Below are 13,396 nucleotides of genomic sequence, written 5' to 3' on the forward strand. Positions count from 1 at the left end.
TGCATCCAAAGAACTTTTAAATATTATTTACCGTAGGATCTTCTTTTCAATTGCCACAAGTTAATGTCGTTAGAACTTTAAAATGTCTTGATTTTGTTTTCTGAAATAAATGATTTAGGAGCAGATATTTGAATTCCCTTTTGTTTAACCGTTACACACATTGTAAATGTGGGTGAATGTGATTCACTGTGATTCACAGACCGCTGCATTGACACTGGCATTCTCTCCTGCAGGCGCAGCATCCAGTTCTGATGAAGCGACCTCTGACCCAGAAGAGCAACAGCTCAACGGCCATGAGAAGCCGCACCTTCGCTTCCAGATCACAAGTGAAGACGGCTTCAGTGTGGAAGCCGACACCATTGAAGGTCAGTAGCAGGAGCCATCTTAAGCTGGCGCCGAATATTGGGCCTGGAAACTCCTGCAGAAGGTTCCATTTTTAAGAAAGGTCTGCGTACCTGATCTCCGTGGCTCAGTTCGCAGCGTTTTTTTCCGGCTGGAATCCTGCCTCCTCTCTCTGCATATGGAGTTTGCACGGTTAATTGTGAATCAAGAAATCATTCCCCCAGCATTGCAGGCCTCATTGCTCACCTGAACTGTTGACACAAGGCAGGTTAGATCCATAGATTCATGGCTGTTTTTGCCAAATTCTGACCCTGTTGTCTGAATGTAGCAGTAAGACAAGCTGACTTTTCATTGTGTTTTAGTCCGATAGTCATCTGCTCTGACATACAAGCTTGAGTGTGACTTTTCTGCAGGATGGTCTCTGGCCACGAACTCTAACCTTCATACGGTTCCTGCCTCTGCTCCTTTCATGATGTAGACTGACTGTAGTTTAGTTTTGGTCTCACTTCAGTTTTTTCCACTATTGTCTTCTCAGACTTTGAACCTGCGGCTCTTGATGCACTGCCTGTTCTAAGGGGGGGGCTCTTGTGAATTGATAGCTACTGGCCGTGAATACATGTGCCTCTGTGTCCGCAGTGGCGTGGAAGGCTGTGATTGAGGGCGTGCTGGAGGCCCGTGCAGGCTGCCTGCTCCCGCAGCTCTCCTTCATGGGCAGGAATGGGGCACGCATGCTCGGGGTCGTGCACGACGCCGTCATCTTCCTGCTGGAGCAACTCCAGGGCGCCTCCCGCTGCCGAAAGCACAACTTCCGCTTCCACAAGCAGGAGACCCAGGAGGAGGAGCTTCCCATTAACCCTACAGGCTGCGCCCGCTCCGAGGTCTACCTGCGGTAAGCCACTGGGCTGTGCCCTCGGGATGCCATCTTCGGCGGGTATTTTGGTGTATCCTTTGGGAACGGTTTAGCAGCCAGACATACAGTTCACAAATCGTTATGCAAAGATTTATTACAAGATTGATTTTTATTATCAAGAGTATGAATGGGTTCCACCTTTTTTGCTTTCTGCTTATAGAAAGTCAACTTTTGATATGTTCAACTTCCTGGCCTCCCAACACCGGCAGCTGCCGGACCCAGGGCCCTACGATGAGGAAGAGGATGACGTCCTGCTCAAGTCCACCAGGTTGTTTTAGCATCTTCATCCAAGGCGACATCTGCCATCGCAGCTCGTTATTCTCAGTGCCTGCGACTGGCTTCCTCACTTTGGGCAGACATACAGAATGGGGTGTTTTTGGATTCTGTTGGAGTTATTGTGTCGTCTGAATTTTTGTGTGAGGAAACCTCGAGTGTCCTGAAAGGCACCTTAAGATAACATTCATTCATTCAGTCTCTCTCTGTGTCTGTGTGTGTCTCTGTCTCTGTCCATGTGTGTCTGTCTGTCTGCCATGCCAATTATTGTAGGTATTAGTTGCACTAGCATGACAGGATGTTGCTCTCTCTGCTTGTGCAGGCGCGCCACCAGCCTGGAGCTGCCCATGGCCATGCGTTTCCGGCACTTGGAGAGGACATCCAAGGAGGCTGTTGGGGTGTACAGGTGCACACACTGACTTTTAGCTTGCAGTTCTAATACGCGACATCGACAACCAGTGCCTGTGAACTCCTAAGAGTGCCTTGGAGCATGCTTTAAAGAGCACGAGTGCAGACTGGAAATCGCCTGTCACACCCTCAGATGTTTCCTGACTACAGTATTGTGGTTGATGCTTTGTGTTGTACACAAGGCGTGACAAGCTGAGCCCTTCGGCAAGACCTTTAACTACCCCCAGATGCTCCTGGGGTAGTAGGTGACCCAGCTGTCTTGAGTGTATCATTCTGGATATAAGCATCTTCGTTTTTCCATGCCTTTTATAGAAGTTCCTTGTTAGGGTCTTTGATAAGCAGACAGGCTCACTATAATGGCGACTCCCCTGAGCGCACAGCCTGGCCAGAGTGAAGCATAAAAATAGCCGGTTGTGTCTTGCTTTGTGTAATGTGTTTCCCCCCCCCCCCCTCCATCAGATCTGCTATTCATGGTAGAGGCTTGTTCTGCAAGAGGAACATTGATGCAGGAGAAATGGTCATTGAGTATTCCGGCACTGTCATACGCGCAGTGCTGACAGACAAGCGCGAGAAGTACTATGAGAGCAAGGTGAGCCGTGATTGGCTGAAGCCCAGGACAGCTGCAGCTTTTTCATTGGGCGTGACTGTCTTTGAATTAATGTTAAATGTCTATTTATTAGTACGTGGTGGTAATTAAAAAAAACAAAAAAAAACGCCTACACAAAAGCTTTATTTTGGCTTGTAACCCTATAAACCGTTCTGGTGTCTTCAGGGCATTGGCTGTTACATGTTCCGCATGGATGACTTCGAGGTGGTGGACGCCACCATGCACGGCAACGCGGCACGCTTCATCAACCACTCCTGCGAGCCCAACTGCTACTCGCGTGTCATCAACGTGGAGGGCCAGAAGCACATCGTGATCTTTGCGCTGCGCAAGATCTATCGCGGCGAGGAGCTCACTTACGACTACAAGTTCCCCTTTGAGGATGCGAGTAACAAGTTGCGTTGCAACTGCGGTGCAAAGCGATGCAGGCATTTCCTTAACTAGTCCCCAGACGGGCTGAATGGTTTTACACTGAGACGAGAGGACAGGGTGGAGAAAGAAGACTATATGCAGAAAAGGGCGACACCATGGATGTTTGAGAATCAGAATGAGAGCCCCTGAGCTGTTTAGACTTCACAGTGGGGAGAATCTCTCCACGTCCAGGGTGCGGGCGGCTTGACCAGGCACACATACACCCCCTGCATTGCGGCCCCTGTAATCAGGACTCTGTGGCATGTAACTTTTAACCTGCCGTTTCTCATCTTCCATTCTGTCTGCTCTTTCTTTTGGAGATCAACTCAAAGTCCATCTGCAAAAAAATCAGCCAACAGCAGAAGTATAATTTATTTTTTTTGCACGAGAGACTGTTCTCTTAGGTCTTTGCTGATATATCTTGTTAAATACCCAAATAGCACTAGCTATTAACATTAGACTGGGAACAAAGCATATTGCTTGACTTCCACCATGCTTGGGCCTCCACAATAATGTTATCCCACCATTTCAATTTTTATTAGACATTTGTCAGGGGTGCAAGGGATCAGTCATTAGCTTCAGGACATACTTAAAATCCTGTTGTTACTAGGATATTTCAGGCTTCTAGGATTGTGTAATTTAAATATATAATAGCTTGCCACCACTTCTTTGCAGTGCTTAATACTCGTATTTTTAAGTCTGTAGGCAGTTAAGTCTCCCCCACCACCCCCAGTTTACCCTTGTGATGTGTGAGATTTAGTGGGACTAGATTTCATTCAGAGGAATGAAAGGTGAGGATGATTGCTGGCTTACTGAGCTGTGACAGGCCTGCTTTGTGGCTCTTCCCTTTCAGCCATGCGTTCTCTCCATGGTATCGTTTTACTGGCTCCGGCATCATTATCGAAGTCGAATTATTTCAAACGCCTAATGCCATTGTAAAAATGTACATTGTGCAGCATTTTTTTCTGGAAGAGCTCAGGATTACCTAATCAAAGTAGTAAAAATAAAGAAATTGTCAGAGAAGTAAGTTTTAAAAAGCACCTTATGTAAGGAAAGCACTGACCTTGAATCTCTAGCGAATGCAGGGATGGATATGGATGGACCAGGTGGCCAGGTCCCCCCCCCCCCCCCCCCCGAGAAGGGGTCCAACTGACCCTGGCCCCAACTCCCCACAGCCCCTTCCGTCCCTCTAGGGCTCGATGAGGGTCCAGCATTAAGCTGTAGCATGGAGCTGCTCAATACTGAATTCACTGTCCAGAAGCAAATTACATTTTAGGTTTTAAACTGCTTGTTTGTATTTTATAGCCTGGCTGTACCTTGCGTTTAAAATCAAGTATTTGAAAAACCAATGAGATTGAGAATTTCGCCCCCTCTGGGCTCGGCACTGGCGTCGGGGCGGGGTGGTATGTTATACCCTTAAGCAGTGGGAAAATCGGGGGAAGCGACCACCTCACATTTTCCACTTTAGGTCTGTATAGCTATACCTGGTAATTCCCACGTTTTCTTTAACTCATACATAATACGACATTGTGTAATTCACCTTTTAGAAATTTTACAACTAGTGTGTTTCTTGGTGAGTTATTAATGTAATTTAGCACATAGGTCTTTTTTTTTTTTTTCTTCAGACATTTTCTGCTGCGATAGGTTCTGGTTTCCTTTCTCTTGTTGAACGCACAACTACCACAATGAGCTTGCAGGTAGGGAAGAGCCAACCTCGGGCGGCTTTCTCCTGCTTCCCAGCCGGTATATGCGCCTGTTCTGAGCCGTTCCAACCGCTGGGGTTCTCTCGATCTGCTGCAGGGACTCTACCTCAGTAGGAGATAGCTGCAAAAGTCTCCTTGATCTGTCTCGACTGATCTCAGTGCAGTGAGGATGCGTAATCAGTGTATCTTGCATTCTGGGGAAATCTTAGTACTGTCGGTAAACTTGTGCACCAGTGAAGACTTATTTTAATACAAAGTCTTAAGTGAAACTAGGTTTAGTCACCTTGTATAAAGAAACTTTGTCTGTATATAGTTGTATACAAAATTTCTAAACCTGTTAAATTTTTCTATGCACTTTTTTATTTATGATGTTCTATGCTTAATAAAGATGTGGTTTGAAGAAAGTTTTGTAAGAATGATTCATGTAAAATGGGTCTTTTGCTGTTGATTATTCTTAAACTTTGGGTTTTTAATACTTTACGATTATTGATTTCGTAATGAACAAAAAAAACTGTATAATGTCACATGGCAAACACAATGCAACATTTACATTCAGTTTTTTCGAGAAAAAAAAAACCTACTCTGCACTGCCCTCTACAGAACACTAAGTGCACATGCTGTGGTACATATTTGCGTGTGTATGTTCATACTGTATCTGTGGGCGGCATGGTGGCGTATGAGGTCACAATGTAGCCACAAGCCCACAGAACCGCAGTGGGTTCATCCAATCCATGCTAATATTTCTAGTCCAGTATGTATCGGGACATTGTCAGAATGGAGGCTGACGGGAATTCCGGAAAACCTGGTAGAACCCGACAGGCACCATGTTATAACGATATAATATAACATCTGAAAAGGGCCGCATTAACCCATTTAATTGGTTGATCAGTTTCTACATATAAGCCGACCTTAAAATGAAATCAATGCATATTTGCACTTAAAAATAATCTTCCACTTTATAACTTTGGTGATTATTAAATTATTAGCCAATAAAGTGCCTTAATAGCTAATTGATCATATTCGGTTGAAGTCCTTTACATGGTAGTCTTCAAATTGTTTCATAGCTGATTATAAGCAGTTCACAATATAGAATTCGATGTTTTCAGCAGTGCAGTCAGAATTCAATAAAATATAAGTTTTATAGTTGTACTATTCCATAGGTACAGTATGTATAACCGTAACAGTGAAACTAGTGAACTATATCTGGCAATCTCTTGTGTGCTTTGAACGAAAAACATCGTTATAATTCGTAAATGGTTTAATTTCATGAATTGTGGAGCGTTTTCGGTGTTTATTCTTTCAGGAATGTTTTAAATGACGAGGTTTGTAGGTTCGCAGATGATTAATGAGTGGTTTTGTTGAGAGAAAATCCACGGCGTCACATTACACTATCGGGATGTTTAAAATAAAATACGAGCTAGCCCAGATAAAACCACACACCCCTTGTCTAGGAAATCTAGCTGGAACAGCTAACAATGCATCCGTCTTCTGAGTCATTACATTGGCATCTAAGCATATGTCTTCAAATAATCATGACTTTAAGCTTACTTATCATAGCAAATCTACTAAATGTAAGGACTTCACCCCCATGAAGATTTCTCTACTAAAACCATTTAATAATTTATAAGTGATTTCCCTTTTTTGTAGCGAGTACACAGAATCGGTTTTTGCGTAATTATATTAAAAGCCCAGAATTTTCTAGCGCTTAGGTTGTACGTACGGCCAGTCTGGGGCACTACTGTCGAATAGCCAAGACAATCAGTGACCTTCATCCGAAATTTACCGTCACAACCAAACCTCTCAGATGCCACACCCCCTGTCCAATGGGAAGCCACCGGTTGAAGTTTCATCCATCCATCCATGTAAACAATTCGCATAAGGTAGGGCAACACCCGGCGCCCAGTGTCATTGAAGAACGACATTTTTTGTTCTGAGCGGAGTTATTTTGTGCTGAAGCGTGGGCTAAACCGTTAAACCTACCTCCCGACGTCTCTTATTCTCGCAGAAATTGAGGTGGCGATTGAAGATTGACTGAAGACTGACAAGTTTTTACACCAATCGCCAATGAGTTTTTGGGCAGAGTAGGCGGGCCTTAGCATCAGCACGCAGTACGCAGTTTCCTTTCCGTGCGTCCGGCGTTGCGGCTCCGTCCTCTAAGCAGAAGCGTGAGTATCTGCGGCACGATGGTTTGAATGAAAGCCACACGCTAAATAGGCAACACTGTCCCTGAAATGTACAGTTAATCTGTTAGGATTATAAATGTTGGCGGTGTACGACGGGCGTCTCAATAGCGAATGTATTCTTTGAAAATCAATGACGTATTCAAGCCTGCTGTTCTCCGCAGTTACGCTGTTGCCGCTGCCTTAATGTTCCTGGGCGTGCGGGTGCTGTTCAGAGCCAAGTTATTATAAGGGGTCAAGTCATGTCAGGTGAATATATGATGTAACTAGGGTATTTTCCATCCATTGTAAAAATCGTTTCTGTGGTGAAGTGCGTGTCATTCGAAGAGATAAGCCCAGTTTAGGGGCACAGTCATACGCATTTGTCAGTCGTAAGGGATGGAAATATTCACGTTATCGCATCATAAATCACGACATGCCTGTACAGTTAGGTTAGTAGGCCAAAGCCTAATTTTTCCCCATTCCCCATCTTTCATGAAATGTTAGCTACCAGTCGAAGACATTTAAAAGCTTTGTACGCCGCTATATGGTACTAGCTGTTGTTTTATTTTCCTCCTGAATTGAGTGGTTAATATTTTAATGTCTAACCAAAAAATTGATTTGGATAAGCGTATCCTGAGGTACACGTTTCCAGCTCTGTTTATAAGGCGTTAGGGTTATTTTTTTTATTCACTCAGTTTTGTCATTTCTGCATTTAAGATTTTTTTCCATACCTACCTGCTTGGTTAGTACAGACAGGTATAATTTTATGCTGTTTTACTCAAGAAATAATCCTTGGCGGTAAGGTTATGATATTGTTAAATCAGTCATTGTAGCAGGATCTGTGCGCCCCCGCCACCCCCCCCTCAGAGAGAACTTTGTCTGCTCTCGCCCAGCATGGGCAGCGTGCTTGCTGCCAGCTCGTCACCCCCAGCTCCGAGGGAACCGGGGCAGATCTCCGTGCCCCCAGGCTTCACCATGCCCCCTGTCTCATCCCTGCTGACCCCCCCGAATGTGGGTGATCAGGTGGCTGAAGTGGAGAGTCCCCTGCCCAACCCCGGCACTTTTGAGGAGTGTCACCGCAAATGCAAAGGTGGGACAGTGGCGTTTCGGCGAGTTTTGATTGATCTGGTGTCAAATGAGGAAAGGTTGAAACTTTTATTGCTGTTTATAATCTGCTGTTTACTTTGGCAGTTGTAATATATAGTCACATCACTAGGGGGCATGTTAGCCAGTGCTAACGCTTAATGAGTTAATGATAACCTTTCATGCTTAATGCCTTGTTTTAGAGATCTTCCCTATGGAAACAGAAGGAGTAAGATTGGTGGTCAACAAGGGTCTGAGCAATCATTTCCAGGTCAGTAACCATGTTATGCTTATCACTACAGCAGAGACTTTTATCCAAAGAAGCCTCCTTTTTGAGGAAGCAGGGTTAGACAATCCCCAGAGTTATTGGGGCGTAGGGGCCCCACTCAGGGGCCCAACAGAGAGATCACTCTGCTCACCGTGGGGTTTAAAGCAGCAACCTCCCAATCAATCTCACAAAATAGCTAACACACCGAGCCACACACTGTCCCATGTGAGAAATTAATGACGATCAATAGGATGAGTAATATGAATTCTACATGTAGGAAAAAGCGGCATCTCTGCTAGTTCCACTACTGGAACAGTCTGGAAGCAGGCCGGCTTTTTATAGCGAGGCAGGCCTTTTGTAAAGCTGTATGCATGCTGTGCTGGAATCAGCCGTGAAATTTTTGGATCTGTTATTTCACATTCAATACGGTGACTTAGACATTGGATACAACAGTTGACTGAATGCAGCAGCGTATTAAAAGTAAATTTACAGAGTGATTAGTAAATTAACATTGTCTTGGTGCCTGGGCTGGGCGGTGGAAGGATGGAACCACCCCTGTGCAGGAGAACAGAACTTATTTTCATGTACTTGCATCACTTTTCTAAGGTGTTAAATTCCTTTTGCCTGCTACTTTATGCTCAACCATCTTCAGTTCAATTCAGGCTTATTTGTAAAGTGCATTTTCACAATACGTTATCTCAAATGCTTTACATTATCCCTGCCCTGAGCCCCCAGTGAGCAAGCCAGAGGTCTCTCAGTAGCAAGAAAAAACTTCATGGAAGAAAGAAACCTTGGGGCTTCTTAATTATCCCATTAATTATCATATTAACACTGGACATCATTTTTCTTTGTGTTAAAAGGCCATAATTCAGTTTAGGTTTCATATGTAGAAATGGCCCCAGCTGGTGTATTTCCCGTGTATTTCCCGTGTATGTCATGTAGACTGCCCTTCCCCTCTCTGGCCGGCAGGTCAATCACACGCTGTCTCTCAGCACCCTGGGTGACTCCAGCTACAGGTTCGGGGCCACCTACGTCGGCTGCAAGCAGTCAGGACCAGCTGAGGTGCCGGCTGCCATTTGCTGATGATTTGCACGTCAGACGGATTTCCACAAATTAGCTGTTTGCACATTTACACGTAGTCTGACATTAGCCACTCTGTACTATTACAATTTGTAGTTATAACGCATCGTCCTGCCAGTGCATGTCGAATCCACAATATCCACGGGTTGAAAGTTTAGTTTCAAGACATGTTGGTTTCTGTCAGTAGTATTTATGATGTAATGCACGCCTCCACAGTCCTTTCCGGTAATGGTGGGGGATATGGACAACAGCGGCAGTCTCAATGCCCAGGTCATCCACCAGCTCACGGAGAGAGTGCGTTCCAAAATGGCTTTCCAGGTACGAGGGTGGGGCACAAGCTATGCGGCCAGCTACTTCCACATACTAACCGCGCATCACCAAAGCAGTGATTCACATTTAAAATTAAGAACTATATACTGTGCCGGTCAAAAGTTTGGACACGCTAAGCCACCTACAAAGGAGAGTGATATCGTGACATCACTTGACCTGGTCACCTGACCTAAACACAGTAGAAATGGTTTTGGGGGAGATTGAGAGTAAAGGAAGATCAGCCATTGAAAGCTCAGCACATATGTGGGACCTCCTTCAGGACAGCTGGAAAAGCATCTCAGAAGGTGACCTCATGAAACTGGCATAGAGGAGAATGTAGGGTCAGTCAGTCCCTGGAACAATTAGGGTTAGGAGGCTTGTTCTAAAATGTAGAGAATAGTACAAATAAACCTTTCTATGGGTGGATGTGTCCAGACGTTTGACTGGCGCTGTGTATGAATATGAGGCGAAAATGGAATTTTGTTTAAAGTATCAACAAATCTATCTACTCCTTCAATATTAGCTGCACAGATGAGCAAAGTTGTGCAGATAAGGAATTTGGGAATATTTTATTGATTTATTAAAAGTGCTGATCGGGAACGTTTACCTATGAGGTTTATTTGTTATATATGTGAAATCTTCATGTGAATTAGTTTTTCCGCCTTGAATGATGGATATTCTGAGTGATGCACATAGACTGTCTTCTCGCTGTGCCCGTGTTCGCTCGTGAATGGGCGGCTTGTCTCTGAAATGCACCGGCAGCAGTTCTCAGGCTTTGTCGCCTCGTTAGACGCAGCAGCAGAAGTTCGTGAACTGGCAGTGTGATGCTGAGTACCGCGGCGCCGACTTCACCACCGCCGTCACCCTCGGCAACCCGGACCTGCTTCTCGGCTCCGGTAGTGTCCCGATTTCAGCGTCAGGGAGCCTGCAGGTGCTGCGTGTCTGCACCATGCCGAATGCCCTGCTCTCTCTATTTTAGGTATTGTGGTGGCGCATTACCTGCAGTCTGTTACCGCCTCGCTAGCGCTGGGGGGGGAGCTTGTGTACCACTGCAGACCTGGAGAACAGGGTGCCGTGTTGTCCCTGGCTGGCAGGTACACAGGTGAGAGAATAATTGGTTCTAATGCCACATAAGCAGTAGAGAATAATTGCCTCTAACGCCACATAAACAGTTTGCTCTTATGTTATTGCACAATAAGCTATCAGTAACCACACTTTTCTAAAACCATCTTTTGGTGCTTGTGCAGACTAGTGCTTTGTGTGTCTGTATCTTTTAAGCTGCATCATTTAGTGTGTCTGTTCATTTAAAATCTGGAATAGCAGATGTGGTTCTTGATGCATGTGCAGTAACCAGGCTGTGCTCTCTGTTTCAGGCACTAATTACATCGCCACTGTAACTGTTGGGGGTGCGGGGGCCCATGCGTCATATTACCACAGGGCCAATGAGCAGGTAGTGTGCTGCAAGACGTGCGACATGCAGCTTGACACCTCAGCACTAGGCAGCACTAGCCGATCAGCGAGTGCCATCGCTCTGAAATGAGCTCCACGTGGAACGAAAGCTCATAAGTCCCTTGTGAGGAAACTTGACAGAAAAATGACGCATCTGTCTGGCTTTAAGTTTGTCTCTCTGCTTAAAATGCCTCACGCAGCGCATCTCAGTGTCACATGCTGACGTTATAGAACAATTAACACAGTTATAGTTGCAAATGAAAGGGGCTGGACAAGCGTATTTCATTTTTGACTAAGCTTTTTAGCATTTTATATATAATGTTCTGTACGTTTCTCAGCTTAATAGATTGATAGGATTAGAAAAGTATTCTCCAAATTTGGAACATTGTAAAAAGGGGAAAATTAAATGTGCTTAATTTACAGTCCCGAAACTGCAAAATAACTCCTTTTTTAAACCATGCACAAAAATGGCATTTATTTCTAAATGAAGTAACCAGCTTATTAAGATTTAAAAACCTAACATGTACATTTAACAGCATATGTGTTAAAATAGATGGGATAAAAATGTCATTTTTATGAGCACGATGTCATTTTGAGTTCCCCTTGGCAGTAATGGCTCTGCGGTCCTTTTAAAGCCGCCTGTCTTTTCAGAACACGCCATGCACGCGCCCCGCATTGCTCCCTCTTATTGCTCCCTCTTATTGCTCCCTCCATTTCCATTATGTATTTACATATATGATGTATATATGCTGACTGTACCTGCTAACTCTTAAATAGCTCACTCTCTCATTCACACTCAAGACGCAGACGTCTTTGCTTTTGCCTTAAATTGGCTTGTCCTTCAGCTGAACTTGTCCCTGTCTTGGTGTCGCAGTTGCAGGTGGGGGTGGAGTTGGAGGCCAGCACGCGCATGCAGGATACCAGCGTTTCCTTTGGCTACCAGCTAGATGTGCCCAAAACCAACCTGCTCTTCAAAGGTCCGACAGACCAGAAATGTTTAGGGTGCTATAATGAGTGCCTGCCTGTGCCTGTCTGTCTATGTCAATCTGTGTGCCTGTGTGTGTCTGTCGGTCTGTGTCAATCTCTGTGCCTGTGTGTGTCTGTCGGTCTGTGTCAATCTCTGTGCCTGTGTGTGTCTCTCGGTCTGTGTCAATCTCTGTGCCTGTGTCTGTCTCTCGGTCTGTGTCAATCTCTGTGCCTGTGTCTGTCTCTCGGTCTGTGTCAATCTCTGTGCCTGTGTCTGTCTCTCGGTCTGTGTCAATCTCTGTGCCTGTGTCTGTCTCTCGGTCTGTGTCAATCTCTGTGCCTGTGTCTGTCTCTCGGTCTGTGTCAATCTCTGTGCCTGTGTCTGTCTCTCGGTCTGTGTCAATCTCTCTGTCTGTGTGTATTTTGCTTCTCTGACATTGGCCTCCCCAGCCAGAAGGCACCCTCGGCTCCCAGTCTGCAGATACCCTTAACCGGCTGGATCACCATCAGTGGTTCTTTTGTCTTCAGGCTCGATCGACAGTAACTGGGTGGTGGGAGCTACGCTGGAGAAGAAGCTGCTTCCCCTGCCACTCTCGCTGGCGCTGGGGGCGTTCCTCAACCACCGCAAGAACAAGTTCCAGTGCGGCTTTGGCATCACCATCGGGTGAAGGGCAGGCAGCAGCACCCACGGCTTCGTCGGGCAGTCAGGCAGGCGAGCGGCGGCCTTTGAACACCGGGGGGCACAGCACCCCCCGTAACCACACAGCCGTAACAGCTGCTTCTCTACTGTACTGCACGAGAGAGAAAGGAGAAGCCAGTATTGGCTAAAGCTGGTAATTGGGTAGAATGATAGTTATTTTGCTTTTGAAATTCTTTTAGCCGTTCGTATGTATAAAGTGTGAATCGGTATGTCACGTGTATGAATGTTACAAAAGGAAATTTTCTAATAAAATGAGGTTCATGATCAATAAAGTGATCTTAAGGATGCACAGATGGTAATGAAAGGCAATAAAAATAAAAGAATGTAAACACAATACCAAAAATCTACAGGTCAATTATGTATATGAATATAACAGGGAAGACTTATCTGTTGCGAGCAGTGCAAAGTGAGAGCAGTGTCTTGGATCATTATTGGCAGTGAGAGTGCACCTTCTGCGGGCGGCTGTGTCATGGCTGGCCGCCGGCCCTGGTTCCTCACTGGCTTTTCCTGGACTAAAAAGCCCGTCCAGTTACTTTTCACTGACAGGACCGTTTTATGTCAGAGGTCCACTGCTTGCTTAAAAGCATCCAACTGATCTGGATTCTCCTCCAGAAGATGCCGTAGGATTTATTTGATGGTCTACCACTGTGAGAGGCCTGCACAGGTGGTCCCTTGACTAGACTATGACTGCATTTGCTTGTCACTCCGTGTACCAATCAGGTGAGACC

The 13,396-nt window shown here is 45.4% G+C and overlaps 2 protein-coding genes across 7 annotated transcripts in view; both read left to right on the top strand.

The window, feature by feature from the left end:
• LOC125718856 (histone-lysine N-methyltransferase 2B-like) overlaps positions 1-5,055 on the top strand; it is a 31,437-nt gene extending 26,382 nt beyond the window's left edge. For both annotated transcript variants that reach the window (XM_048993028.1, XM_048993029.1), the window contains exons 32-37: positions 234-365; positions 979-1,231; positions 1,413-1,520; positions 1,848-1,931; positions 2,393-2,522; positions 2,706-5,055. In XM_048993028.1, coding sequence (XP_048848985.1) covers positions 234-365; positions 979-1,231; positions 1,413-1,520; positions 1,848-1,931; positions 2,393-2,522; positions 2,706-2,981 — 983 coding nt within the window. In that variant the 3' untranslated portion in view covers positions 2,982-5,055. The remainder of the gene's footprint in view (positions 1-233; positions 366-978; positions 1,232-1,412; positions 1,521-1,847; positions 1,932-2,392; positions 2,523-2,705) is intronic.
• Positions 5,056-6,664: 1,609 nt separating this feature from the next.
• On the top strand, positions 6,665-12,982 carry LOC125718867 (mitochondrial import receptor subunit TOM40 homolog). Of its 5 annotated transcripts, XM_048993094.1 has the most exons (10): positions 6,665-6,816; positions 7,707-7,903; positions 8,100-8,167; positions 9,134-9,226; positions 9,461-9,562; positions 10,344-10,449; positions 10,533-10,655; positions 10,927-11,003; positions 11,877-11,979; positions 12,497-12,982. In XM_048993094.1, exons 2-10 carry the CDS (start codon positions 7,708-7,710, stop codon positions 12,634-12,636), a joined length of 1,008 nt encoding a protein of 335 aa, XP_048849051.1. In that variant the 5' UTR covers positions 6,665-6,816; position 7,707; the 3' UTR covers positions 12,637-12,982. The 5 variants fall into 5 exon arrangements, 2 of the variants coding, with proteins under 2 accessions (XP_048849051.1, XP_048849052.1); XR_007384959.1 differs by lacking the exons at positions 10,927-11,003; positions 12,497-12,982 and adding an exon at positions 12,237-12,338 and having other exon boundaries at positions 11,877-12,092; XR_007384958.1 differs by lacking the exons at positions 10,927-11,003; positions 12,497-12,982 and adding an exon at positions 12,201-12,302 and having other exon boundaries at positions 11,877-12,092.
• Positions 12,983-13,396: the final 414 nt, after the last annotated feature.

This window comes from Brienomyrus brachyistius, chromosome 23, assembly GCF_023856365.1.
Source record: "Brienomyrus brachyistius isolate T26 chromosome 23, BBRACH_0.4, whole genome shotgun sequence".
NCBI classification, from domain to species: Eukaryota; Metazoa; Chordata; class Actinopteri; order Osteoglossiformes; family Mormyridae; genus Brienomyrus; species Brienomyrus brachyistius.

What these genes read in the sequence shown, in the direction of transcription:
- LOC125718867 (XM_048993094.1), top strand. Translation starts at nt 7,708, where the DNA reads ATGGGCAGCGTGCTTGCTGCCAGCTCGTCACCCCCAGCTCCGAGGGAA. An exon ending in GTTCCAAAATGGCTTTCCAG is followed by an intron (nt 9,563 to 10,343) that starts GTACGAGGGTGG and finishes TCGCCTCGTTAG; the next exon opens with ACGCAGCAGCAGAAGTTCGT. An exon ending in CCTGGCTGGCAGGTACACAG is followed by an intron (nt 10,656 to 10,926) that starts GTGAGAGAATAA and finishes TCTCTGTTTCAG; the next exon opens with GCACTAATTACATCGCCACT.